The 26,004-nt window shown below is 36.5% G+C and overlaps 2 protein-coding genes across 7 annotated transcripts; both read left to right on the top strand.

The window, feature by feature from the left end:
- The first annotated feature begins 1,195 nt into the window (after nucleotides 1-1,195).
- LOC148864192 (zinc knuckle (CCHC-type) family protein) lies at nucleotides 1,196-11,055 on the top strand. Of its 2 annotated transcripts, none has more exons than XM_088974373.1 (5): nucleotides 1,196-2,038; nucleotides 2,133-2,255; nucleotides 7,627-7,726; nucleotides 8,348-8,472; nucleotides 10,634-11,055. In XM_088974373.1, the coding sequence occupies exons 1-5, from the start codon at nucleotides 1,727-1,729 to the stop codon at nucleotides 10,847-10,849; spliced, it is 876 nt and encodes a 291-aa protein (XP_088830499.1). In that variant the 5' UTR covers nucleotides 1,196-1,726; the 3' UTR covers nucleotides 10,850-11,055. The 2 variants fall into 2 exon arrangements, with proteins under 2 accessions (XP_088830499.1, XP_088830500.1); XM_088974374.1 differs by having other exon boundaries at nucleotides 1,270-2,038; nucleotides 8,354-8,472.
- A 5,232-nt stretch (nucleotides 11,056-16,287) lies between these two features.
- Nucleotides 16,288-22,533, top strand: LOC148864191 (inactive leucine-rich repeat receptor-like serine/threonine-protein kinase At1g60630). Of its 5 annotated transcripts, none has more exons than XM_088974368.1 (3): nucleotides 16,288-16,994; nucleotides 17,143-18,744; nucleotides 21,502-22,533. In XM_088974368.1, exons 2-3 carry the CDS (start codon nucleotides 17,427-17,429, stop codon nucleotides 22,158-22,160), a joined length of 1,977 nt encoding a protein of 658 aa, XP_088830494.1. In that variant the 5' UTR covers nucleotides 16,288-16,994; nucleotides 17,143-17,426; the 3' UTR covers nucleotides 22,161-22,533. The 5 variants fall into 5 exon arrangements, with proteins under 5 accessions (XP_088830494.1, XP_088830498.1, XP_088830497.1 ...); XM_088974372.1 differs by having other exon boundaries at nucleotides 16,394-16,990; XM_088974371.1 differs by having other exon boundaries at nucleotides 16,394-16,990; nucleotides 17,134-18,744.
- The last annotated feature ends 3,471 nt before the right edge of the window (nucleotides 22,534-26,004 follow it).

Here is a 26,004-nt window from a genome sequence, read left to right as displayed (position 1 = left end):
TTGTCCAACCAAAGAAAAAGATGTAATATTCCATCGAAGGAAAACAATGATCTAATGAGTAGGTTTATAAGTATTTAATGGTGTATAACCATTTCTGCGAGCATGTGATGGCAATGATGCACCATAATACTGGTCAGTTCCTTGTTTCTTCAAACGGGAAGTTAAACATTCATGATTCATGGTTATAGCAAGAAACAAAGTGTTATGACTGTTCTATTATTAATTCAAAGCAGTCTCAACCGGACAGAAAATTGACGTTTAAACTCAAAAATCAAAATGCCTAGGTGGCCATCATGTGGTAGCGTTTCAAGGAGAAACATCGACACCCCCACTGTTGATGTTTTTAGCAACGTTTTCGAACTTTCGTTGATCCGGACAGTCAGACTGTTTGGCCTGAGAATCATTCAGGCAATCGATTCTGTTTTACTCCAAATCTGGTATCTAATAAAAAATCGTTGGAAAAGTTAATAAACCATTGATCCAGGCAATCGAGCCATTGATCCGTTGACTCGTTCAATGGTTTTGACATTTTTTTTATTTTGCTATCAGAACAGGCCGTTCGTTCAAATCAAATGATTTGATCGTCAATCTAAAAACTGATGGCCAGAACAATTCCATTTTCAGGTTGTATTTTAAAACTTGGTTTTTAGTAAAATTGTTTAATGACCTTTTAACTCAAAACAAATTTCAATGGAACATAGAATTGACGTTTTAACTCAAAACGCCTAGGTTGAGGTGGTGGTGATGACCCAACAGCATTTTAAGAAAAAAACAATAGAATTCCAATCACTTGCCAGTAAAAGATGTTTCTAACGCCCTATTAACATCATCTCACACCATATATCTCATATATGGTGGGTCCCACTTTTATGATGGTCCTTGTTTTAAAATAAGATGTGTGATGTCAAATGACATTGGTAGGTGTTGGAACAGAATTGGGATCTATTCCTCATAAAGCACGCCTCACATGAACACATCTCACCCCTGTCGGAAACATTTACTCATCAATAATAAATACAAATGTGGAAAATATTCCCAATGTGCGATCAAAACATACTATGAGGTCGGTGTGAGGTGCATTCTGTAAGGAGTAGATCAAGACTCATTGGAACTTGTTTTATTGGCAAGAGGTCTAACTTAGGGATGGCATCATGATAATTTTCCCCATCCCTGGCGAGGACTTGACTTCCCGACCCCTGGGGATTGTTTTGGCGAGGCGGGAATGGAGACGTGGATTAATAGGAATCCCCGATCGAGGTTGGGGTCGGGGATGGAGATTGAGGTTCCTGCCCTGCCCCGACCCCGATTATGTATATATATATATATATCAAAACATATTTAAAAAATAATTATAATTTAAAATTTTTATTTAGTTTAATTACATTTATTTTTCAAATTAATACTGTTATCTACAAAAATTTTGAAGATTTGGGTCCTCGTGGAGAACCCATCCTCATCGAGAATCGTGGGGAATCAGGGAAATATGATCCCCGTCCCGAACCCACGCCGTTGCCATTCCTAAATACCAACTCGAAACAGCATCGGCACCAAACACCTCCTGACAGGAATAACGAGAGGTCAGTCCTTGCTTTGCAACCAATCACTCCGATAATACCCAACTCATTTTTCCCTCCCTCCTAGTTTTTTCTTCCCGCCAAAACGACATCCATAACCACCACTGGAGTTGAGAGGGAGAGAGAGAGAGAGAGAGAGAGAGAGGCGGAAGATGGAGAATGGAGGATCGGCGCCGACGGGCTGCTACAAGTGCGGCCGGCCAGGCCATTGGTCCCGAGATTGTCCATCAGCAAGTACGAACCCTAGCTCCAATTCTAATCCTAATTCCAGCTCTAATTTCTCCCGGCCATCATTCAAGAACAGTGGGATTCCAAAACCAACTGATAAGGCTCCCGAGAAGCCCAAAAAGGTTCCAAGAACGAGGCCGAAACTCACTCCAGGGCTTCTCCTCTCCAACGATGGCCTTGGTTACGTTCTTCGCCACTTCCCTCGCTCTTTCAAATTTCGAGGCCGTGGGCACGAAGTACTTCTGCTATCTCCGATATAACTAGGTTTTGATGTATAGTTTGCATTTTTCTGTTTTCTGAAGGATTAACTTGCAACTGGGTCTTTTGTAGGTTAGCGATATTAGGAACCTAATTGGATTATATGCTGAATGGCACTCACATTTGCTTCCTTACTACTCGTTCGATCAGTTTGTGCACAAGGTGGAAAAAGTTGGTGCTACGAATCGTGTCAGGGTAGGCCATTAATTATGCAATTATAATAATGCTGTTAATTTATTTTACGTGAAGTATATCGGCGTTACGGAACTTAGTATATGAAGATAGATAATAGAGCTTTGGAGTTAAAATTGTCAAAAAGGAGAAGTCTTGGGATGTGTTCGGATCAAGAGTGTTAAAATAGAATTAACTTCTTGTTCTGCCTCAGTTGTGCCGAATTTTAAAGACCAACCCAGTGGGGAGATAAGGTTCAGGAAAAAAATATGGAATTGGAGGACTGAAATCTGCTAGTTTCTGAGTTATGTTTCATAATTGGGCCCAAACCAGAATCATGAAACCTACAGAGTTGGTATTTCATTCTGGGCTCATCCAGACACAACATCAGTAATTGTTATCAAAATCTGTACTTATTGATGGCTTTTGAAACTTTTTTTTTTATCCTTGTAATCCTGACTAATAAATAATCAGAATGCTAAATATGCCATTCATCATCATAACAGTTTCTTTAAATTATTTTAATTTATTTTATTTTCCGGAACTATTACATTCTTAACAATTTGTAAATGACACATAGAGGGCTGTCTAGCAAACTGGACAATGTTCTTTGATTGATACACAAGAGTTCAAGTCCACCAGTGGCCAGTGGAAAACATCGTCTTAACCCATGTGATGATTCCATGGAATGAAGGTCTTTTTTTTTTCTTTTATGTTTTTATTTTTCTTGCTACACAGCACCCTAAATATTGGTCTTTTGATATCCATTATTTTTCTTGGTTACCTTAACATCCAAATCTATCTGGTTCTGAAATTGTTTCTTCTGACATGTTTACCATTCCAAAGGTTTAAGATACTTTTGTAATCCAGAAAGAAATAATATTGCTAAAACATTATTATAGGAATTCCTTACTTTCAAAGTTACAGGTAATTTTAGGACATAGGAGTTAATGCATTCTAAAATCTTTTAGATTGACCTAGACTGATTCTAGAATAGAAGATGAGGAATGTGTTCTAGATTAAGCATTAAGTGAGTCTTGAGTTGATGCATGTATGGATGTAAGATGGTCATTAGAGGTCCATTCTTTAATAGCAAAGAAATGAATGTAAGGTTGAGTGCTAGGCAATTAAAGGTGGCCTATAAATATGCGATGATGTACAGATTCACTTCAAGAATTCATGTATTCAAGGAATCAAGAATTGAGTTGATTTTCTTTTCTTTTCCACATATATTCTTTGCCCTAGTCTTGTAGCAAGTGTGGTTTTGCTCTCCAGAAATTGGTATTGAAGGAAGATGCTGATGAATGGGGTAGTCTAAGTATTTCTCAACCTGTTATACTGATCTTTGGAGGAAAAACTCATGACTATTGTATTGATAAAAAATTATGACTATTGGAGCGTCAAGATAAAACACTCTTTATGTCTCAAGAACTTGGACTTAGTTGAAAATGACTATAATGAGTTGCCAAAGGGGGCAAATTTGAGCACTTCTCAAAAGGAGTAACTAAAGGGGAATTGGAATAAGGATACAAAGGCATTGCTCTTCATTCAACAAGGAGTAACAGAGACTGTCTTTCTGAGAACTATTGGAGTTAAAAGAGAAAAAGAAACACATGCCATTCTTAAAAGTGAGTTTCAAGGTAATAAGAAGACAACTTGAATATTTACGTATGAAAGAATTTGAAAGCATGAAAGTTGTGGATACAATTAATCAAATGAGATCACTTGGTTTTGATATCTTAGAACAAAGTTACAAAGAATTGTTGAAAAAAATTTGATTAGTCTTCTAGCAAATCTGACCCAATTGTTGTAGAAATTGAATATTCAAAAGATATTTCTACTTTGACTATTACTGAATTCGTGGCTTCTTTGGAAGCCCATGAACAAAAGGGTTAATTGGCATGCTGGAAAATCTGTTAAATATTTCTTCACTCAAAACTGACTCTTGGTTCTCAAGATTCTACTGAGAAAATGTCTGTAAATGAAAGGAGAAGAGATTCAGGCATAGGCGAAAAATCTGAAAGGAGCAAAGCCTAAAAAGGATATCATGACTAGACCTGTTCACAGGCCAGGTTTCAGGCCCGGCTTTACATTGTTTCAGGCTGGGCTTATTCAAATTTTGATAAAAGCTAAGCTTATGTCTGGCCATGAACAGGTCTAATTGTGATAAAGGAAAAAGTCAATATTTCAAAGGAAGATATTACAAGGGAAAGGGAAAAGGTAATTATGAAAAAGTTAATGATCGTTCTCAAAAGTTGTGATCATTACAGAACTTCTGGCCATATTGAAAATGATTATTGGTATCATGGAAAGCCCTAGTGTTAAAATTGCAAAATGCTTTGGCATATTAAAAAGTTTTTTCTAGAAGGGAAAAACCAAGCCAATTACTGTGAGGAGAAGAAACCATGTTCTTTGCATGACAAGTTGCTTCTAAGAAAAATAGTGAAATTGGTATCCGGATGGTGTTTGTAGTAATCACATGACTTGATGGGAAAATTTTCTTGACCTTGATAGCAGTGTAAAGTCTAAAATTTGCATGGGAAATATAGTTGTGGTGCAAGTGAAAAGAAAAGGTACTATTGCAATTGATACTAAGCAAGGAACTATGGTTGCTCAATTGGTAGGATCTCTGACTCATTCTATCAGAGACCTGGGGTCTGCTGCCACTAGGGTTGGGGGGTTAAGAGATAGGGGATGGCACACACTTATTTTCCTGGATGCTTCAATAGTTCAAGTGCTGAAATTGAGGGAAATTTTGAAATGTTTTGAGGTGTTGGCAGGGCAAAAAATTAACTTAAACAAGAGTGTGATGACTGGAGTGCGTAACATATCTTGTGTTTGGAGGAGAGTGTTGCGACATTGGGGTGTATGATGGGGGGTTTCCATTCACCTATTTGGGGCTTCTGATAGGTGCAAGGGCTTTGGTTCCTCTTACTTGGCAGTTGGTATTGGATAGAATAGACCAAAGATTGGCAGGATGGAAAGGAAAGTATTTATCTTTAGGGTGGGAATAAATTTGTTTAAGAACATACTATCTAATTTACTAGTTTATTACTTGTCTCTTCTTAAAATTCCTTTATCTGTGGCAAAGTCAATTAAAAGGATGCAAAGTGAGTTTTTATGGGGAATAAAAGGTCTTGAAAGGAAGTACAATTTAGAGAATTGGGATTGGGTGTGCAGGGAGATAAAAGAATGGGGTTTGGGGATTAGGAGAGTGAAAATTTCAACATGGCACTTTTGGGGTAATGGTTGTGAGGATTAGGTTTGGAAAGGGAAGCTCTATTGAGAAGGGTTGTGGCCTGTAAGTATGGTTTGGTTAGGTTGGCACTCAAAGGAAGTGAAATCATCTTATGGGGTGTGCATGTGGAAAGGAATTATGAGTTTTCAATCATCTTTCTTAAATCTTGTGATCTTTGCCCTTGATTGTACAACTTAAGCAGGAAGAACATCTCAATTGCAGAAAACATTGAGATGATTCAAGGGAGAGTAGTTTGGTGCCTAAAGTTCAGAAGGCCTCTCTTTGACTAGGAGATAGGGGAATGTGTGGAGTTGTTATCAAAATTGTAATTTGTTGAGGTGCAAGTGGAGAGAATAGATGCAAGATGGTGGAAGGATTCTAAAAATGGTAATTTCTTTATTAAGTCATTTTACAACGCTCTCGTAAGGAAAGTGACCGGAGGTAAAAGGAATATGGAGAATTCCTGTTCCACCTAGGGTTTAAGCATTTACTTGTCTGGTGGCTTTGGAAAGTATCCTTACATTGGATCATATTCAGCATAGAGGCCTCCGGCTGGACAGTTGATGCTATTTATGCAAAGCTGCTGAGGAGAATGTATTTCTTCTTTACATTGGTTGTTGTTAATTGGAATTCATTTGGGAATTCTTCTTTGGTTTATTCAAATTGGAACTCTTTGAATCTAGAACCCCGAGAGAGATTTTTGCTTGTTGGCCTACACTACATGGAAATTCAAAAGCAAAGATTGCATGGAGCTGTCATTCTTTTGCTATCTGTTGGGAAATTTGGAAGGAGAGGAATAGAAGGATATTTAAAGACAAAGCCTGAGGAAGATATCAGGTTGCAATGCTTTGTGGAAGAAGCATTTTGGACTGGATTCTTATTTTGCCAGAGTTTGAAGGAGTGTCAAAAGAGGATCTTGGGGATGAATTCTGGTATCTTCTTGATTTAATCCAAAGAATTGTTTTTTTTTTTTTTGGTTTTGGTTTTGTTTTGATGTTTTTGCTCATCTTGTTTGTGCTTGAAAAGGTATGGTGATAGCTCATCAACTATTTATTATGCTTCCCTTTTTCCTATTATTAATAAAATTTTATTTTCTATTTATTGTAGAGGTTCAATTCAATAAATCAATAAATCAAGAATTGGGTTGATTTCTTATCTTCTCCAAGTGTGTTGTTTGCCCAAGTCTTTTAGCAAGTGTGATTTTCTCTTAACATGTAATTCTTTTGTATCAGAAATTTCCTCAACATTTGAATTTTATATTACTTCATAAGTTTGAATAGTTCAAGTAACATTTGAGTTGCAGATAAGAAGGTAGATCACATTATGTAGCATTAGGAAAATAGCTTGTTTTATGAACTACAACAGTTTTTTCATCTAAGATAGTATATAGAATTGTTTTTTATGGGTAATCAAATAATTTGATTTACCAAAAATGATTACAATCTGTTATTTACAGTTATAACAATTTGGTTCTTTTCTCTGTATAATCTTATCTAGATCAGGGGAGATGGCAAGGATGAAGCGGCACTTTTTCATTTCCCTCACTATTGGAAAGCTGAAACATCCAGAATTCAGTGCTTTGCTACTCAAAATTACAAATAAATTTGCATACCCATTGAAAAAGTTTGTCCTGAACTAATAAGCTGGAGTCCTTTAGATGTTGAGAAAATCAATTAGCATTTATTTGATGATTTGGTCAGTAAGAAGGTCGTAGCAACCTACATTCCTAATGTAAGAGAGTAAGAAGGTTGTAACAACTACATTCCTAATATAAGAGAGTAGGTTTTAAGTATTTTTTACCAAAAAATACCTTATAATCTCCCATATTGTCCAATACAAACTTTTTTTTTCAAAAGTAGTACAGAACTAGTTGACTGATTAAACTGGCTAATTTGTGGTTTCTGTCTGCAGTAGTAAAGGAATCTGGGTAAATGTTCCTTGGGCTCAGTTTGGGAAAGTGCAAATACAAATGTGTTCAGTACAAAACCTTGTATATGGTATTTATAAACCCTGTATTTGTACTGTACACATTTGTAATTTGTACTCTTCCCAAACTGGACCTTGATCACATAATTTCTAGGACATATCTCTCTAGGATACATTCAAATTGTTATAATTTTCTCATTTACTTTTCTATTGGATGGTAATTTTGAACAGACATGCATTAAAGAATTAAGAGAGAGAGTTGCCAATGGAGGGGACCCTTCAAAATTGCATGAACCACCAGTTGAACAAGATGGCAGAGATTGTGAACCAGGTATCCCTGCTTCTAGCTTTCCCTAAACTTTTGGTCATTTTGCTAGTGGGAAGAACTGATTGTATATGTGTCAACATCCTATGATGCAAGCATGGAAGCAGGAAAAGAATCAATGGAGAAAGAAGAAATCAATTTTCTCACGATTTCTTAGAGTGTCAATTCTATGTTTTCTTTTTTTTAATTTGAATTTGGTTACTTCTAAGGGTCTATTGCTTTGAACAATGGTAGAGTCTTAGGCTAACAAGTGTGAGAACGTAAGTCCTATACTTAGAATGGCTATTTTGAGCAAAGGTGCTAACAGTTAGGTCCATATCCAGTCCACTTCTCCTAACACCCTTGATGGTGAGGACCAATATTGGGTAATGTCCCTTATTTGAACTTTATCAGTTGAGTGTTGGCATTTCTCCCAACACACAAAACTTCTGATCTTTTGCTTGATTGGAGCCTTGGAAATTGTTTTCAAAGATGATGAATTAACAAAATGGATATCTTGTCTTAGATTGTGACCTTGAAGGCTTTTTTTTCCAAAGTTTATGCGAAAATTCTAATTGGCTACTTTATAGATCATGACGGGTGCTTCTATTTTTTAAGTGCCATAGGATTCTAATCTAGTTCTTTCAGGTGCAGAAGGAGCTATGACATTGGAGAAGCCAGATCTTGAAATGGGAGAGCAATCAACTAGGAACAATGATGCTGATGATGTACAGGGACACATGTTTGATGAGATTTATCAGAAGATTACTGAAGTAAGTTGTGATCAATTTTTGTTTTCTAATTTTTAATGATATTGTAGTTCACTACCAATAGAAGGCTACTGAAGCAAGTATTTTTTCTTATGCTTCATCAAACTATGTGCTTATATTGTGCAGTTCTAGTTCTTGTTTTCAAAATTCTAAAATTTTGAGATGGTGCACCTTTTTCCTTTTTAAAATAAACAGCCAAACACCTTTAGCAAGTATCGGTAACAGATTTCCTTGTGAAAAAAATGATTTCTTTTCTTTTCCATGGGAAAACACAATTCTTCACCATGTGGTACTTGGAAGTGAATGGATTTGTTGATGTCAACTCCTAAATGTATGTCTCCTACAGTTCCTAATGTTCAAATTATTTTATATTTCTTGAACATCTGTCTTTGCTGTTTGAGAAAGACTTAGTGACTAGTTGCTTAGATTTTTTGTGGGGGATGAATGGACTGAAGAATGGAAGTGTAGCATAGAATTTTACTTCTGCATTTTCTGGATAGATTATCAACTATGGATGGATAATGATGTGCATTTTCTTATGATGATTTGGATTGTACTTGAAAGATCTTTTTCCCAAGGTAGGAGAGGACAGGGGTTCAAACTTCAAAGATAGGAATAGTATTGGGAAAAACCTAGTCCTGGTCATACCTGAATGTGTCTGAATGACCAACCATTAGAATCATAGTTCCAGGTTCTGCAATAAGTTTGGTAAAGACTTGCTTTCAGAGGAATGGGATAGCTCAGTGGAATTCAACTTGATCTTTCTTCTTCTTTCCCTCTTTCTTACCTTGGTGAAAATCAGCCCAAAGATTTGGGGTACTATGGTCAGGAACTTATTATTATTATTTTTTATATTGGATCTTTCTTTTTTCTTTGTTTCTTTTCTTTCAGTTTGTGCACAAATCACCTTGATGGTTTCTCAAATGTAAACGTCATTGAAGTGCAGTCCTTTCATTTTCTTTTGGGCCTCAAGTTGGGGCCTAGGCTTTTACAAGTCTTTGAAAGATGCCATAAGTTGTATTTGAACTTGGTTCTGCACGTGGGCTTCTTTAGGCCCACTAATTTAGTAACCGGTTCCACACCTTTCAATGTATCAAATTTCGTAAATAAGATTTGAATCAAGCAGCATTACATTATTATTTTTGCCAAGAATTACCAGGTGTTATTTCTATTTGATTAGTTGTTTAAAGGTGCATATGCAATGTGAAACAAGTAGAGCTTTTCTTTGTTTTTTCCTTTTTTTGATTTTCTTCCTGAAGTTATGTGATTGTATATGCATGAAGTATGAATTTGCCCAACTAGAAATTCTTGACTTGCATTTTAGGCCCCATTCGCTTTTCATGAAGTTACTTACCTGGGCAAGTATTTCTTGGAAAATACTTACCCAGATAAGTGCATTTACCCATGTTCTTTTATTTCCCAGGTAAATAACACGACTGTTTTAGCCATAAAAAGCTATTATTAAAATGGGAAATTTTGTCAAGTGTTGGCAATCCCCCCCCAAGGTGGGAAAGTTATTTGCCCACTTAGGAGATGGGTATCACTTACCCATATAGGGAAAATAATTTTTTGTGGACCCCACATAAATCTGAAAAAGAACTAGGGTTGTAAACACATATGAGCATCTATATTTAAATCGAATCGGATTATATCAGATCGGATAGGGGTAGATCCATTATCCATATTTGATCCAATTATAAACGGATCAGATTTGGATCACCCTTAATGGGGTCGAATTCGAATTTGAATTCGGATAATTCAATACTGTTTGCAGGTATCTTGGTCAATGAGAACCAAAATTGCATTGACCAACTTCCCCCCCTCTCAAAATCCAAAAATCAAATATGTGATCTATTGAAATAGCCAACCTCATATAACAAAGCTTAGATGATGATGTGATCTATTGAAAAGATAAACCTCTGGGTCATCGAACTATGGTTATTAACTTATTATTACCAAAAAAGGATTATGCATATTATATATTCCAATGATTGCATGTTGGCTTAACTGAAGAATAGATCAGTAAGAATGTAAAGGAAAGAGATATAGTGCTTACCCTACATTGCATAACTTTCCTTATCATTTCTCCCTACTTTTTCAGAAATGTAGATTCAGTTAGTTCCTGGCATCAACTGAAAAGAATTTGTGTCATCTTTAACTGCAGGAATCTCCACAATCTTTGCCAAGCCAAATGGTTAGCTCTGGAGTAACTTCAGTTCATAATTTGATTAAAGAATCATTAAATCAAGTGCTAGATACTGGAGGAAATGGTTCTAGTGAAATCCATATCACAGAGGAGCAGAGAACTCGTATGGAAGCTAACCGACTAAAGGCATTAGAGAGAGCTGCTGCTCGCGCCAAATCTGTGCAAGAAGCTTGATCTTATTCTCCTTGTCATTCATTGCCATTTTCAATACTTGTGTATGCTTTTTTCTTTGCCAGTCCTAACCAAAACTTGCTTACTGCAAAACAGTGGAACACTTTATCTATGTTTCATCTTCTGTGATTTAAATGTTAGATCTTGTTGGATTAATGTATTTCAACAGATCGTGGTCATGGGAGTATAAAAAATTTGGATTGCGTTTACCCAAGGATCAAAGTATCAGAAAAACAGAAGGCAATTTTAAGAGAAGAATGGAAATGCTTTGGGTATGCATTGGATATGGTCAAAAAATTGAAATGAGAATGGGCATGCTAGGAAAACTCAAATGAATGCTCAAACATATATGGATAACACTAAATTTAAGTATCAAATGGGTAAATGACTATACATAAGGTATATAGATGTAAAAAACGCATAATAACATATGCAATTATGTGTAGTGTGAATTATTCTTATTCTTATGAACTATGATATCAATATAATTACTGTTAACATTCAAAAGTACATAAATTATAATAATTGTTAATATTCTTATGACCAGTAATTGAAGTGTGGTGATGGTGGATTTGTTCTCTTTCAACCAAACTACTCAAGTTTGATATTTTTTTTCTATACAGTTGCAGTTTTAGATAAAAAAACTGATGAGAATGAGAAGAAAGAAGAGAGATTAGAAAAAAAAAATACGGTTAGAAGAGGGTATGTTTCTTAATCGATCTCACGTGGTCACCAATGTTGGTCCCAACTATATGGGTTTCAGGAAAAGATTTCCCTATGCATATGATAATTACAAATATGCCTCATTGTTTTTAACAATGTTTTCAAAATTGGACCAAACTGGACCGGAAAAACTGGTCAGTCACCTAACCAGTTCCGTTTCACCCCAGAATCGTCTTTTTGGCTAAAAGTTGTTGATTTGGTCAGCGAACTGTTGACCCAAGTAGTCGAACCATTTGAACCGTTGACCTGGACAATGGTTTTAGCCATTTTTTTATTATTTTTTGTCAGAATTGGCTGTCCGTTTGGTTTGAATGGTCAAACCAATTGACCCAAGAATCAGACTCTTGAAAGGTTCGTTGTCTAGTTCGATTATAAAAATATCGATTTTTAACCTATCATTGACTCAACGGGTTGGATTGTTTGACCCATAATTCAGTTAGGATACTAGATTGAGTTAGCCCTAACCCTGCCTCTAGTTAAAAACTTGTTAACTTGGTCAAAGGCTCCGTGACTTGGGATGTTGAATTGTCAACTTGTATAGCAGGTGGGGCATCCATATATCTATCTATCTACCTATGTATGTATGTTTGTATTTATGTATCTATGTATCCATCTATGTATGTATGTATGTATATGTATGTATATGTATATATATATATATATTATTTTACTGTTTTTTAATTTAATTATATGATGACATAGGCTGATTCTTTGACTTTGATAGATGAACTGGTGATGTGCCACTTGGAGGAAAAAGCAGGTTACCTTTAGGTCGGTTCTTAAAATTAGGGGTGCTCATGGTTCGGTTACCGAATCGGTATTACCGGTTTTTCAACCAAAACCGAATTGAAGCCTACCAGTTAATCGATTGACCGGTTCAATTAACTATCGGTTCAGTTTGTCGCTTTTTCGGTTTTTTAACTTTTACAATATATATTATATATAAAATAAAAAATTTATAAATATATATAAAATATTATATTTTAAATAATAAATAATATATCATATATTATAAATACATATTTATTTATAATGCATATTTATTAAATTATAATATATAAAAAATATATAATATAAATAAATATAATATAATATATATATATCGGTTGGTTCGATTAACTACTGGTTTTCTATATTGATTAGCCGAAACCAAACCGGTACCTTTGATTTTTTAAAATACTGAACCGACCGATTTAATTAACCAATTTTTCGGTTTGGTTTCGATTGGTTCAGTTTTTTCGGTTTTTTTGCTCATCCCTTCTTAAAATGCTGATAAGCTCTTAATTAGATACCCCTTATTAGTATAACCAAAATGGTATAGTTACCCTTAATTACAATAAAACAATTTTTATACTCCAAAATTTATTCAAGGTGGAGGGGCGACCTTTTGAAATTTTATTAAATCACCAAAATGGTATGTAACCTGCCTTGCCCTATATCCACATTACTATAAGAACTCACAAACACTCTCATCTCCACCATAAAAAAGATGAATAAAATAAATAATACATTCAATCCAACCAAAAGCTAGGAATCTAGTATAAATCCTTCGATAACAGATTTGTAATCGTCAAAAGAAGATCCCTTCGGTTATCAAATAGAGAGCTACACTGCAATTCACAAGTTAAAGGGGGAGTTATACAAATGAATGTTTTTGTTTTCATTTGTTTTTAAATTGCCACATCAACAAAAGTAAAAAATAAAAATATGTTCTTGAACTCTGTTTTTGTTTTCAAAGATAAAAATAAGTTTGTTTTGTTTCAAAAAATAATACATGCTTTTAGAACCAACAAAGTATTATATTTTAAAACAATAAACAAACTTTCTAGTATAGAAATTATATGATTTATGGAACATGATGTTGAATAATCAGATGAAAACGTGTTTTTGAAACCGGATTCATGAACATGTTTTTTGTTTCAGTTTTGAAAACCAAAAACACACACAATTATGTACATGTTTCTTGCATTTTATTTTAATATACAATTTGTTTTCAAATCAAATGATCTTGATTTGTTTTTGGAACTGACAACAACAACAAAAATAAAAAAAAAAAAAAAAAAAAACACAATTTTACGTTGTACAACGTCCCCTAAATTTTCCAATGAATCAACTGTCATTTTATGTAAAAAAACAAATAAACTCAATTATGTTGTTCTTGGGCTTTGAGGCTATTATTCAGAACATTCACCACTTGGTAGTCATTTTCAATTATGAACTTAGAGAGACCAAAATGGGCCTTGATGCAATGGTTGGATTGCTCCATTTTAACCTGGGTGACGAGGATTCAAGTCTTGGAAACCGTTTCCCAGTAGGTATAGGGTAAAGCTGTGTACATATGTCCCTCTCTAAACCCTGAATTGGTTTTACCGGAAACGTTTTAGGTTGATCAATATAAAGTGCCATACAATTGTTATTCAAGTCTATTTAAACATCTTGCTCGAGGGGAGGGGGTTCGACCTAAAGCAATTCTTACATGTAATGTAACAATACATCTCTCATCAATTTGTATTGATCAACGAAAACATTTCAAATAAAGCAGTGCCGAGCACAACCATCGACCTAATGTTCTTCAGTAGGGAAGGAACAATATCCAAATTTATCGATCTGATAGAGAGTTCTTAAAGAAGGTTCACTGGACAAGATGGAGACTTCCATCGTAATTCATGTGTCCATTCTTCTCCTGCATCTTTCCTTCCAAAGTTTTCATGTGTCCTTTTTTTGTTTTTTCTAATATTTTCGGTTTAATAAGCAAGTTATAATCTAATGTTACTGGCTGACTCTCTAGCAAAGTTGGGTTGCAGCACTCTCTAGGACCAATCTATTCAGCAAAGTTCTAAATATCGATATGTCCGATACGCCAGTAGGGGTGTATTGGGTGGTATTGGTACTGTTTTTTTTGTTTTTGTTTTTTTTTTCAAAATCGGTTCAGGGGGGCTGGTTTAAGGCTCTTCCACTCCCTGAACAGGTCAGAACCCCGACACACCCTCTGTAGGGACATATCAGGGTGCTCCCGATATGATACGTATAGGCCAATACGAACCGATATGTATCGATACTCTAAACCTTGCTATTCAGGCCTCACACAAGTCTATATATTTCTTCGTGTTTTTTTTTTTTTTGATTAATGCCATTTAGACTTTTTTGGATATTAATCAAGTTTCATAGTGGCTGCCCCTCCTAGGAGAGAAAGAAATCTTTTCCATTTAAATATTATTTTCCTTTCATTATTAACCTATCTTTCAATTATGATAGCTTTTCTTCCCTAAATCTTTTCCATTTCCTAATATACATATCTTCCGTCACTAATTATATTGTGTGGTTAAACTTTTCTTTATGTAATAACTTTGCAATCTTTATATATTATTCATTCTATTTTTAGTAATAAAGAAATATATATATATATATTTGACTTATTTTTAGGGCTGGGAGCAGCTAGAACCAGAACCAACCCAATAGGAAATATTGAGGACCTAGAACCGAACCAGACCCGATAGGGTCTGTAATTTTTAGACCCTGAACTGACCAATCGGTTCTGACCTGAGGGACCTGGTTATAATAAATAAATAAATATGTTTAATATATATTAAATATTATATATGTATATATTATATGTATATTATGTATATTATATATAATATGTATTATATGAATATAGCTTAGGTTGGGTCTGAATAGGTTTGGGACTCGATAGAACCAATTTTGGACCGATAATAATCGAAACATTATATCAAGACCCGAAACGACCTATCGATTCTAGTTCCTAGAATGAGAACTGACCCAATCGGTTCAGGTCCAACCCATTTACAACCCTACTTATATTTGATCCACTTTTAAATGCTAATAAGTATTCATCATTCTTTTTGAAAAATGTATTTAATCACAATCATCTAGATTGAAGGCCAAACTTTAAAAGGTAGGGAAATTTTCTAAAACTCACCATGAGTTTTCAGCATTTCTCTTAAACTCACCAAAACTTTTCAAAATGTCTAAAACTCACCATGTCACTAACTTGACGTTAAACAAACTAACATGTGTTAATATATTACCATTTTAACCTTCATAGAAAAATATAAAATATATACAAAATAAATTAACAAGTGTTAATATATTACCATTTTAATATTTAGACATGAAAAAAGGAAAAAGTTCAAAAAATAATTTCAAATATAAAATACATAAAAACATGGAAATTTCAAAAAATATAAAAAAATATAAAAATTGCAAACAAAATAAAAGATTATTTTAAAATTATAGAAACTATAGAAATTGAAAAAAAAATCAGAAAATAAAAATTGTAGAAAACACCAAAAATTATAGAAAAACACAAAAATTGTAAATAAATGTATATAATTGGGCCAGACTCGGGCTGGGTTCGGGCTACCTAAGGGTTAGGCTTGGACCCGGCCCAAAAAATAGAAAAGCCCGACTTCTTGTGCCCAAGCCCAGCCCGAGGACTGAAAATCCAAGCCCAACCCATATGCAATTTAATTCTGACACTGGGCCGAGCCATAGAAAAAAGGATTATATATAATTTATAAAATTATATATAAAAGGATTATATAATTTATATAGGGCCGGGCTTGGGCCTGGTCTTTTCTTTTTTTTTTTTTTTTTTTTAAAGAGGCAAAGCCCGACCCGGCCCGTGAACAGGTGTAGTAGGGACTAGGGACTAGGGAGAAGCTTTTCTGAGAATATGATAATTGGATAAGGCCATTAGCGTAAGAAGAGAAAATGTCGGAAGTAACGAGAGTCGACAGATGATGACGGTCTCTCTTGGTCTCTCCTAGTCCTATATATAGTATTGCTGGGAGTGACTAAAGCGAAACCAATTTGTTCAGTCCTTCTGGTTTTCTCTCTCCTTTTGTTCTTCCGCCGGTTTGGTTAAATCTTGGGTTCGTTTTCGGATTTTCCTCTTAATTTTCGTTGGTTGGTCGAAGCGACTCCATTGATTGAGCTCGTTGTAATGTTCATTGCAGCAGAGAAAGAATGATTTGATCCTGGTTTTCTGTCTGATACTGTGCTCGGAGATCGACTTATGTTTCAGATTTTCAGCTCAGTTGAAGCATCGATCCTGTTTAAAACTGGTCTCGGAAAGTGAAAATATATTATTGGATCTAATGCAGTTTATGCTCCCTAAAAGCTCAGAATTTTGACAACAACAAGGGAAATAAGATATATTTTTACCTTTGCTGCATTAAATACCTCACGAAGAGGAAAAAAAAGAAGGGCATTGCTGTCTGTAACTGAAAGTTAAGAGAAGTAGAGTTCACGTGAAGTTTAACTCTTTTGGTCCGTGAATCCAGCGAGGAAGAAATTGGGGGAAAAACAATGCGGAATCAGTGTCTGTTGATGAATCAATGGAGCTCATCAATGGCGCCCTTTTTTGCTCTACAGTTTTCAAATCGTTCGAAGAACAGAGTAGGTGATGGACATCTTTTCCTCTACATCTGTTTGTTTTGAGTTGTATCGTTGAGATAAAAAGCGCTGAATGGGAGGTGTTCGTGGGATTTATTTATTTGTTCTTTCTTTTGTATCCATGTCTTAATGATTTTCTCGATTAGGTGATGCAGATGTTTTACTGTTTTGATGGATTAAAGAAAGCAAAGGTAAAAGTAGAAGCAGAAGCAGAAAAGATCGTCTATGCAGAAAGGTAGATCTGATGGTTTTCGATGAGAGATTTGGAGATTCTGAAAATTTGAAGATTTTAAGGGTTTAAAGCTTTGAAGATTCTTCATTGGGTCTCACTTATGGAAACCCCAGTTCAAAAGATTCATTTAACATGAACGAGATCTGGGGAAGCCATTAAAAGTGGTTTGCTTTGTAAAAGTTTCTGGATTTATTATTGCATCTTAAAATGAGACTTCCCTCTTCAAGGTGCCTTTTGGTTTTCTCCTTTCTTTTGTTGGTTTCTGATCTTACCCTAGCGGAATCAAGCGACCGGGAAGCGCTTCTATCTCTGAAATCGGCGGTTGATCCTTCAAACTCGCTTCCATGGGAAGGATACGACTTCTGCAACTGGCAAGGTATCAGAGAATGCTTGAGGGGAAGGGTTACAAAGATGGTTGTCGAGTACTTAAACTTGACGGGAACCCTGGACGCGGCCAGCTTAAACCGGCTCGATCAGCTCCGAGTACTGAGCTTCAAAGGGAACTCGATTTCCGGCGAAATCCCCGACCTCTCCGGCCTCACCAATCTCAAGTCACTCTTCCTGAACGATAATCAGTTCTCCGGCTACTTCCCCAGCTCCATTTCTGACCTACACCGTCTAAAGGTCGTAGTCCTCTCGGGGAACAAAATCTCCGGCAACATTCCATCGTCCCTTCTCAAGCTCCGGCGATTGTACGTTCTTTACTTGCAAGACAATCGGCTAACCGGAGAACTCCCACCTTTGAACCAAACCAGTCTCAGATTCTTCAATGTATCAAACAATAAACTCTCCGGCGAGATTCCGATAACCCCTGCTCTCATTCGGTTCAACTTTTCATCGTTCTCAGGTAACCTAGACCTCTGTGGTGATCAGATTGACAGGCCATGTAGTAATGGAACTCAAACTCAAAGCCTCCCTCCGATTAGTCCCGCTTCTCCGATTAATACACCTTTGGGCTCTTCGAGTCACCGGCGACGGAGAAAGCTGGTTGCCATTATCGTCGGAAGCATCGGAGGGTTCCTTCTGTTGCTAATCTGCTTGGCTCTGGCATGGAGGGCTTGCAGAAGAAGGAATGCAGTCGAAGGGAGGAGCAAAGCAATGGAGGGGGCGGCCGAACGGGGAGCGGGAGAGGGGTCTGGTGGCACAGGAGGTAATAATGGAGGAAAACGTGGGGGGTTTTCGTGGGAAGGAGAGGGACTAGGGAGTTTGGTGTTTTGTGGAGCAGGGGATCAGCAAATGACGTACAGTTTAGAGGATCTGCTGAAGGCATCGGCGGAGACTCTGGGGCGAGGGACCATGGGGAGCACGTACAAGGCTGTGATGGAATCTGGGTTCATCGTGACCGTTAAAAGGTTGAAAGATTCAAGGTATCCGAGGCTGGACGAGTTCAGGAGACAGATGGAGGTGCTTGGACGGCTCAGACATCCCAACCTGGTTCCACTCAGAGCTTATTTTCAGGCCAAGGAGGAGCGCCTCCTCGTCTACGATTACTTCCCCAACGGCAGCTTGTTCTCCCTCATCCACGGTAACTACCACTACCTATCCCCTTTGATATCTTGATTTTCCAAACTCAATCTAGACGGTTAATTCGGTGGGCCATGCCATACACAGCCTAAATTAATTGTGTCACTAAAGTTTGGTGGGGCTAGGGCTATAGATAACATGGTGAGTTGTAGTTTGTAGTCTCTAGACTCTAGGTATCAGAGTGGGAGCCACTTGCATGCGTAGGGTTTGTCCCAGGTGGGCCAGGTTTACGAGACACTAATTGAGATGTTTCGGATGGGCCCACCTGTTTGGAAGGTTGGGATTTGATTTGAGTGGTGGTGACAGACGGTTAGCATGTCGCTCTTATTATTAATGCATAATAAAATAAAAGTAATCCAGCAGAGATTTCTACATGAGTTGGAATCTCCCACGTGGTAGCTCAGGTGACAGCTTAGATGGGCTCCACGTGTTTGCCAAGTCATCCTATCTTATAATGGTAAACAATAATGAAGGTCATGGGTTTTCGGGAGCAAGAGGAGCCTGCCAGGGACTTACCTTTTGCATTACATGGGGGCCCATGTAGGGCCCATGTTGGTGTAGGTCAACATGTCTTTGCACCTCTCCATGTCGTGTTTTGGAATGTGATGGTGCCATCACACCAGATAGTCTTCTGCCACGTGGAAAGAAGGCCTTATTTATATTCAATAAAAAACAGAAAGAAAAGTACCACCTGGGTACGGTAGTGGGCTGCATTAGCCAATCAGTATGACGTGACAAAACGAATGGACCCAATGGCCCATAGTGCCAGTCAAGCCTCTGCTGGGCTTTTTGACCTGTCTGATCCTGAGCCATTTCGTTTTTCCGAAGATATTCCAATTCCATCCTTCTTCCTATATATTTTTCATAAAATTCTTACATGAATAATAACTTAATGTGAAATTAATTTTGTTTAAGAAAATGTACGTGAAGCCAGTCCATAATGTTTGCCAGCATGTTAAACTGGACGGATGGATCCAGATATCCCTAATGTTGGGCCAGTCCTCTGTTGTGTTTTGGGCTTATTATAGGCCATGGCTCACCTTGGTCAACTGAAATTTGTGGCCCTTGTGAACATGGGGCTACAGAGCAACAGTGAACTGAATTTATTATTGGCAAGCTGGAGTTAACATCCATCTACCAGCACCACCATCAAACAATTCATGCATGTCCTGTGTTTGTACTGCCGTACTTTCACCATCAACCCAGCTGAGTGAGTGGCTTTTCTTTCTCTTGCCACCTGGCAAGTTGTCAGCCTCAAACTCTTAAGAATACTAAAACCTGTAAATTAAATGGTTTACTGACCCTTGCATTCCTCTTCTACTTATAGTCTGGCCTTGATATACTTGCCACATGGCAAGATGTCAGCCATGAAGGATGAAGCAATAATAAACTGTGGCTTTTCTTTTTCTCTTGCCGTCTGCTAGCAAGTTGTCTGCCTCAAGCTCTTAAGAATTCTAAAACCTGTTAAAGTTTCATCTTCTTCTTATACCCTTGCATGTGGCATGCCTCTTCTACTCAGTCTGGCTTTGATGTACTTGCCACCTGGGAACATGTCAGCCATGAAGCACTCCATAAAAGTAAAAAAAAAAGAAAAAGAAAAAAAAAAGTATAGAAAATCATTCAGTGCACGTGAAACCCTTATTTTCGTCTATACCAATAATACCCTTGGATCCAACTTAAATTCTTAATACTCTTTATCTTTTGTTCACTTCCAACCCAAACGCATCCCAGATCTCAGCGGATGTGGAAAACCAGTTTAAAATCTCGATAGTTCCATGTTTGTCTGCAACAAGCGAAAGAGTAAAACGATTCCTTGCTTGTCTTCATCTCTTCCCTCTGTTTCTTATGTTTCATCTGTGAGTATTTTTAACTTTTTCAGAGATAGTGAGTGAGGTCGTAAATCACGCACGCATTAAATTAAACTAGTCTGGGACTCTCAGCCCAGTTGATCTCAGTCTTGTCTTCTTTCGTTTTCTTACAATTTCCGATACGTTTGCATGTCTACCAACACGAGTTTGTCACGGGAGAATGCTCCTTTTCTCTCAGACGAAAACAATGAGAAGAACAGAGGAAGTTGGATTATGTCTTGATAAATATTTGGTTAGAGTTTAGAATTAATAGATCCCCGCGCTGCTGGGTAGCTGAGCCTGAAATCGACTGATCATCTGTCTGTTTCTCTCACCAACCATTTTGCTTTCTCCAACCATCGCCTTCCCACCGATATTGTTGAACATTGAAAGAAAGAGGGAAGGGACCACTTAATCATTTGTCTTTTGCTCAAATTTCCCAATTATCTATTATTTTTTTCTATAAATCTTGATCTCGATAATGTTGCGCGCCCTCTCTGCCAAACTGAACCGTGAACCCCAGAAACAGTGTAATTGTTTTGTTTCATTTGATATAATTTTTTTCTAAAGGCCTCAGCAGTCTGCACCTTTTGATAACCATGTGTATTTGTAATTTGTATATACACTAACAATTCTAAAGCTCTAACAGTATTCTGAAAAGTGAGAATAGCTTTTTGAAAGTCAAAAAGAAGTTCAGAATATGAAACTATGGCCAACATGAGACCAATCCAGGGTGATGGATTAGGTTCGTTGAGGGGTGAAGGTCTGTAGGGTTTAGGGTTAGGGTTGTGAATGGGCAAATGGGGTGCATCGTGCATGTTTCTTGGTTCTACATATTGAAGGAATTATATATTATGATCTCTGGTTAAGGTTTTAAGTTGTAACGGCAAATGTGGGTTATGGTTTGACAGGATCAAGAACGTCTGGTAGTGGGAAGCCTCTTCACTGGACGTCCTGCCTGAAGATAGCAGAAGACTTGGCAACAGGGCTGGTTTACTTGCACCAGAACCCCGGCATGACCCACGGGAACTTGAAGTCGTCCAACGTGCTGCTGGGGTCGGACTTTGAATCCTGCCTTACAGATTACGGGTTTAGCAGTTTTAGAGACCCAGACTCGCTTGAGGAGCCCAGTGCTTCTTCCCTGTTCTACAGAGCCCCTGAATGCCGGGACACGCGAAAGCCCATTACACAAGCATCGGATGTCTATAGCTTCGGAGTACTCCTCTTGGAGCTCCTAACCGGAAAAACACCCTTCCAGGACCTAGTCCAAGAACATGGGGAGGATATCCCACGGTGGGTTCGGTCAGTTCGAGAAGAGGAGACGGAATCCGGTGACGACCCTACGTCGGGAAATGAAACTTCCGAGGAGAAACTTGGAGCCCTTTTGAACATTGCGATGGGGTGCGTAGTGATTGCACCGGAGAGTAGGCCGGCGATGAAGGAGGTGTTGAGGATGATCAGGGAAGCAAGAGCAGAGGCTCAAGTTTCATCCAATAGTAGCGATCATTCACCTGGAAGGTGGTCGGACACCGTTCAAAGTTTACCAAGGGAAGAGCATTTGAGCATTTGAGGGTGGTTAACCATTAATAGGGTATGGGTCTTTTGCATTTGAGGGCGGTGTGGTCAATCTGAAATTTAACTCTTCAACCAGCCTTGTAGAGTGTTGTGGTACGGTGTAAAGCATTTGGTAGCTTAATTTCCATTTTATCATAGTTGTAGTGTTGTAGCATGTGAGTGGTGATAAGATCTCTCTCTCTCTCTGGATGAGATCATTTGGTGGGTTTGGAGGCTTTTGAATTGTATTCTAACGATGAGATCAATTGGTGTCTCTTTCTTGTCTCCAAAAGGGGAGGTATCAATTACCTAGAAAACAAACACCTTCTCAATTGGCTGATACGTCTTTGTTTAGTGTTATTCTAATGGATTATTTTGGTTTTTCTTTATGACCGATATTTTTTGTAAGGCGATGTTTCGAAGAAAGAGAAAAAAAAAAAAAAAGGACGAGGGGCTATACGGGACCCCGATCTTGACGTTTGCCTGGTGGTTGGTTGGATCATCCTTCTTTCATCACCTCTGTCATGTTAATTCGTTTTGCAATCCATCAATCCATCAATTTTCGTTTCAAGGATAGATTTGAATAGAGGACTATGATTGTGTAATCTTGCACATGCCATCTATTTTTAAGGCTATTGATGGTAGGCTTAGTTATGCTTACGTTTGTTTGTAATGGTTTGCACTTCTTTTGTGATGCAAAATTTGTGCCTTTTGTCTCCTTTGCATTTATTAGCAATGCAAATTTTGCTTTTTGAAAACCAATGCATAATTTGTATCACCTTCCTTCAATTCTTTCTCATATAAAGAGGGGATCACAACATCTCACATCCTATCTTATTCCTAGACAGATAATTATCTTTTACCTTCTTTCTCTTTCATTTAAGGTATTGTTCTTTTTTTTGTCCAATTTTGAAAGAGGAAAGTTGGTTAATGAGATTATGGTTCCCGACCATTTTCCCATGTTTGTTTTCCAAATTCATTTGGATTTATAAAAAAATTGCTTTTCATGTGGATAATTAACTTTTCCACCTAGGGGGAAATTGACAAAATATGTTGAGACAATCTTATCCATTCTAACAATGAGTCATTGTATAATTTACTTGGGAATCAAAAAAATATATGTAACTTTATTCGGTTTACTTGGGAATCAAAAGAATGGTAAAGCTCACTACCCTAAAGGCATAAACATTTTTTACATGTATCATTGTCGAGGACTCAAGGGTGTTAGGGATGCAAATAGATCAGATTATATTCGAATTGAGGTATATTCAAATTTAATACAATAATTAGATAATATAAATCTTGAATCCAATCCAATCCGATCTCACAAGAGGCCAACCTGAATCCTAATCCATTAAGGATGTTGGAAATCTGAATCTGATCGGATCCAATTTAACTTTTATAAAACTTAATAAATTATTAAAAAGAAAAAACATAACATTTATATAACAAAAAAATACAAGCATTTTTTCAACTATTCCCATCATATATATACATGCCTTTTTTATAAAAAATAAATAGTATAAAAATTAAAAAATGCAATATATACATTTTTATGAATAAATAAATAAATAAAATGATCGGATTCTTTCAAATTGGATAGGGGTGATTCAAATTCATTCTGATCTTTAATTGGATCCTATTATCTGATCCCATCCAAAAATCAAATAGGGGGATATTCGAATACGACAAAATAGGATCAGATTCAAATTCAAATTGGATCATGATTTAGTCCATTTGTACCCGTAAAGGGTGTATGCGTTTTCATTAATATTAGGTCAAAGATTTTGTCTAGAGTAAAAGAAGTCACTTTTTGTTGTTTTGGCTTGAGATAAAGCTAGACAAGTGTTCAAAATATATATGAGAATTTTGATAATTTTATCGCACACCATAATTTGGATTAACCAATCTGGATCGAGATGTCTATTTCTAGAAGTTTAGGTATTCAAGCATTGCATTAGAAAGTTCAGGGTATCCATTTGTCAGTACCCTCAAAGTAAAGTGCCTATCTGTAACTTATCCTTCATTTACGATATAATGAATGTTACTTCATTTTACTTTTCACAAACAAAAAAGACAGTCAAATATGAAGCAATTGTACGTGACAATTTATGGTCTTCTTGCACTTCCATACATTTACACCAGTGCAAATAATGAAATTTGTAATGCAACTAAAAGCAGCTTAATCACAATTGTCTAACAAAGGGCCTCATAGTCATAGTCATAGTCATAGGTACGTATCAAAAAATTATGATAAATGCTAATTCCACCCTAGCAATTTCGAGAAAGAGAATTACTCGGACCATTCTTTTTAAAAATGTTCCCTGTATAACTAGTACGGTGTAATTATCCAATCACCCTGATTCGGTCCACGTTTATTTCTCCTCATCCTTGGTGCCTCAAAATCCTTTCAAATTTTTGATAAATTTTTAGTTTTTGAAAGAATAACAACCCATTAAAGATGAGCACTATTCAGTTTCGAAAGAGTACAAGTACTAGTTTTAGAAATACCATAAACAAGGTTTTGCAATCAATATATTTGTATTTGCACTCTTTCCAAACTGAGCCCAATGCTGCATTTTGATTGCAGTACTGTAAATAAAAATTTGCACTGATGCAAAATTATGGTAATACAAATGATTTGGGTTTAAATTTAGATTTTTTTTTAAAGTGTACCTTATTTTGTTTAGACTCGGTTTGGAAGGAGCACAAATACAAATATGTACAGTGCAGATATATACAAAATAATATAAAATATAAGATTTTGTACTCTGCATATTTGTATTTTTACTACTTCCAAACTGAGCCTTAGAAATATAAATATGTAGAATGCAAAACCTTATACTTTATATTATTTTGTAGGTATTTATACTATATATATTTGCATTTATACTCCTTCCAAACTGAGTCTTAATTGCAATACAAATGATGGAAAATAACACTGAAGCATTTATAAAGTAAAACCCAAAACGAAATCTTGCATTCTTTCCAATTGCACTCTCATGCATTTATACTGATAAATAAAGTTTTTTTTAGTTAATCACCCATAACATTTCCTTTTACCCTCTTTTTTTCCCCAAAGTGCTGGGTTGTGGCATTGTGGGACTTGACAAAACAACCCAGCAATTACACCAACGAGCCAGCCCTCGATTGGTATGAATAAAGCTTACCTTATTAGTGTCTCATCCACCTTGGAAATTGAAATGCTGATAGGCATTTCAACCAATGTTCAGCGCAAAAATGGGGCTTGCCTTTATAATCAGGTGGCAAGTTAGTAGTTTATTGTTGAGGTCCAATAGCTCCATTTGTGATGTCATAAATTAGATAATAGAAATATAAAATAGACAAAATTATGAATATAACAGACTTTTACAAAAAAGAATTCGGCATCTATATAATATTATACACTCATTATTTTAAACAAAAAGTAAATTAATAAATGAGAACTATTGTTATTATTCATTAATGTTGAAAATGGCTGAGAATACAAAAAAAAAAAAAAAAAGAAGAAAAAAAACAGAATTAATGTTTGATTTATGGTGTACAAACCTGCTGGCCACATCCATGTGCATCTAAAACCACAGCTGCATATTGGGAATATCTCCCCAAGAACGACAGTAAATAGTAGAAGAGATGTTCCCAATATGCGGTTGTAGATGTGTGTGCATATATAACATTGTGTGACAGCAGATTCAGGCTTTGATTTACTGGGTCAAATAGTTCACCAGCTCAATTAATTAGTTTACTATACCATTGACCAAGTCAAAATTATTTTACAAGTAAGCTCTTCAGGGGGAAATGGATTACAAATTTGTTCAAGTGAGGATGATGATTAATAGGAATATCCGATCAGGGTCGGG

This window comes from Nelumbo lutea, chromosome 3 (genome assembly GCF_056320005.1).
Source record: "Nelumbo lutea isolate HS-2025 chromosome 3, American lotus-T2T, whole genome shotgun sequence".
Lineage (NCBI taxonomy): Eukaryota > Viridiplantae > Streptophyta > Magnoliopsida > Proteales > Nelumbonaceae > Nelumbo > Nelumbo lutea.
The sequence above is the reverse complement of the archived record's forward strand: the minus strand, read 5'-3'. Positions and strand labels throughout refer to the sequence as shown.

Excerpts from the sequence above, each read along its gene's own strand:
- LOC148864192 (XM_088974373.1), top strand. The coding sequence starts at position 1,727 with ATGGAGAATGGAGGATCGGCGCCGACGGGCTGCTACAAGTGCGGCCGG. Across the intron at positions 2,256-7,626 it reads GTGCTACGAATCGTGTCAGG|ACATGCATTAAAGAATTAAG; the intron begins GTAGGCCATTAA and ends AATTTTGAACAG. Across the intron at positions 8,473-10,633 it reads TTTATCAGAAGATTACTGAA|GAATCTCCACAATCTTTGCC; the intron begins GTAAGTTGTGAT and ends CTTTAACTGCAG.
- LOC148864191 (XM_088974368.1), top strand. The coding sequence starts at position 17,427 with ATGAGACTTCCCTCTTCAAGGTGCCTTTTGGTTTTCTCCTTTCTTTTG. Across the intron at positions 18,745-21,501 it reads CTTGTTCTCCCTCATCCACG|GATCAAGAACGTCTGGTAGT; the intron begins GTAACTACCACT and ends ATGGTTTGACAG.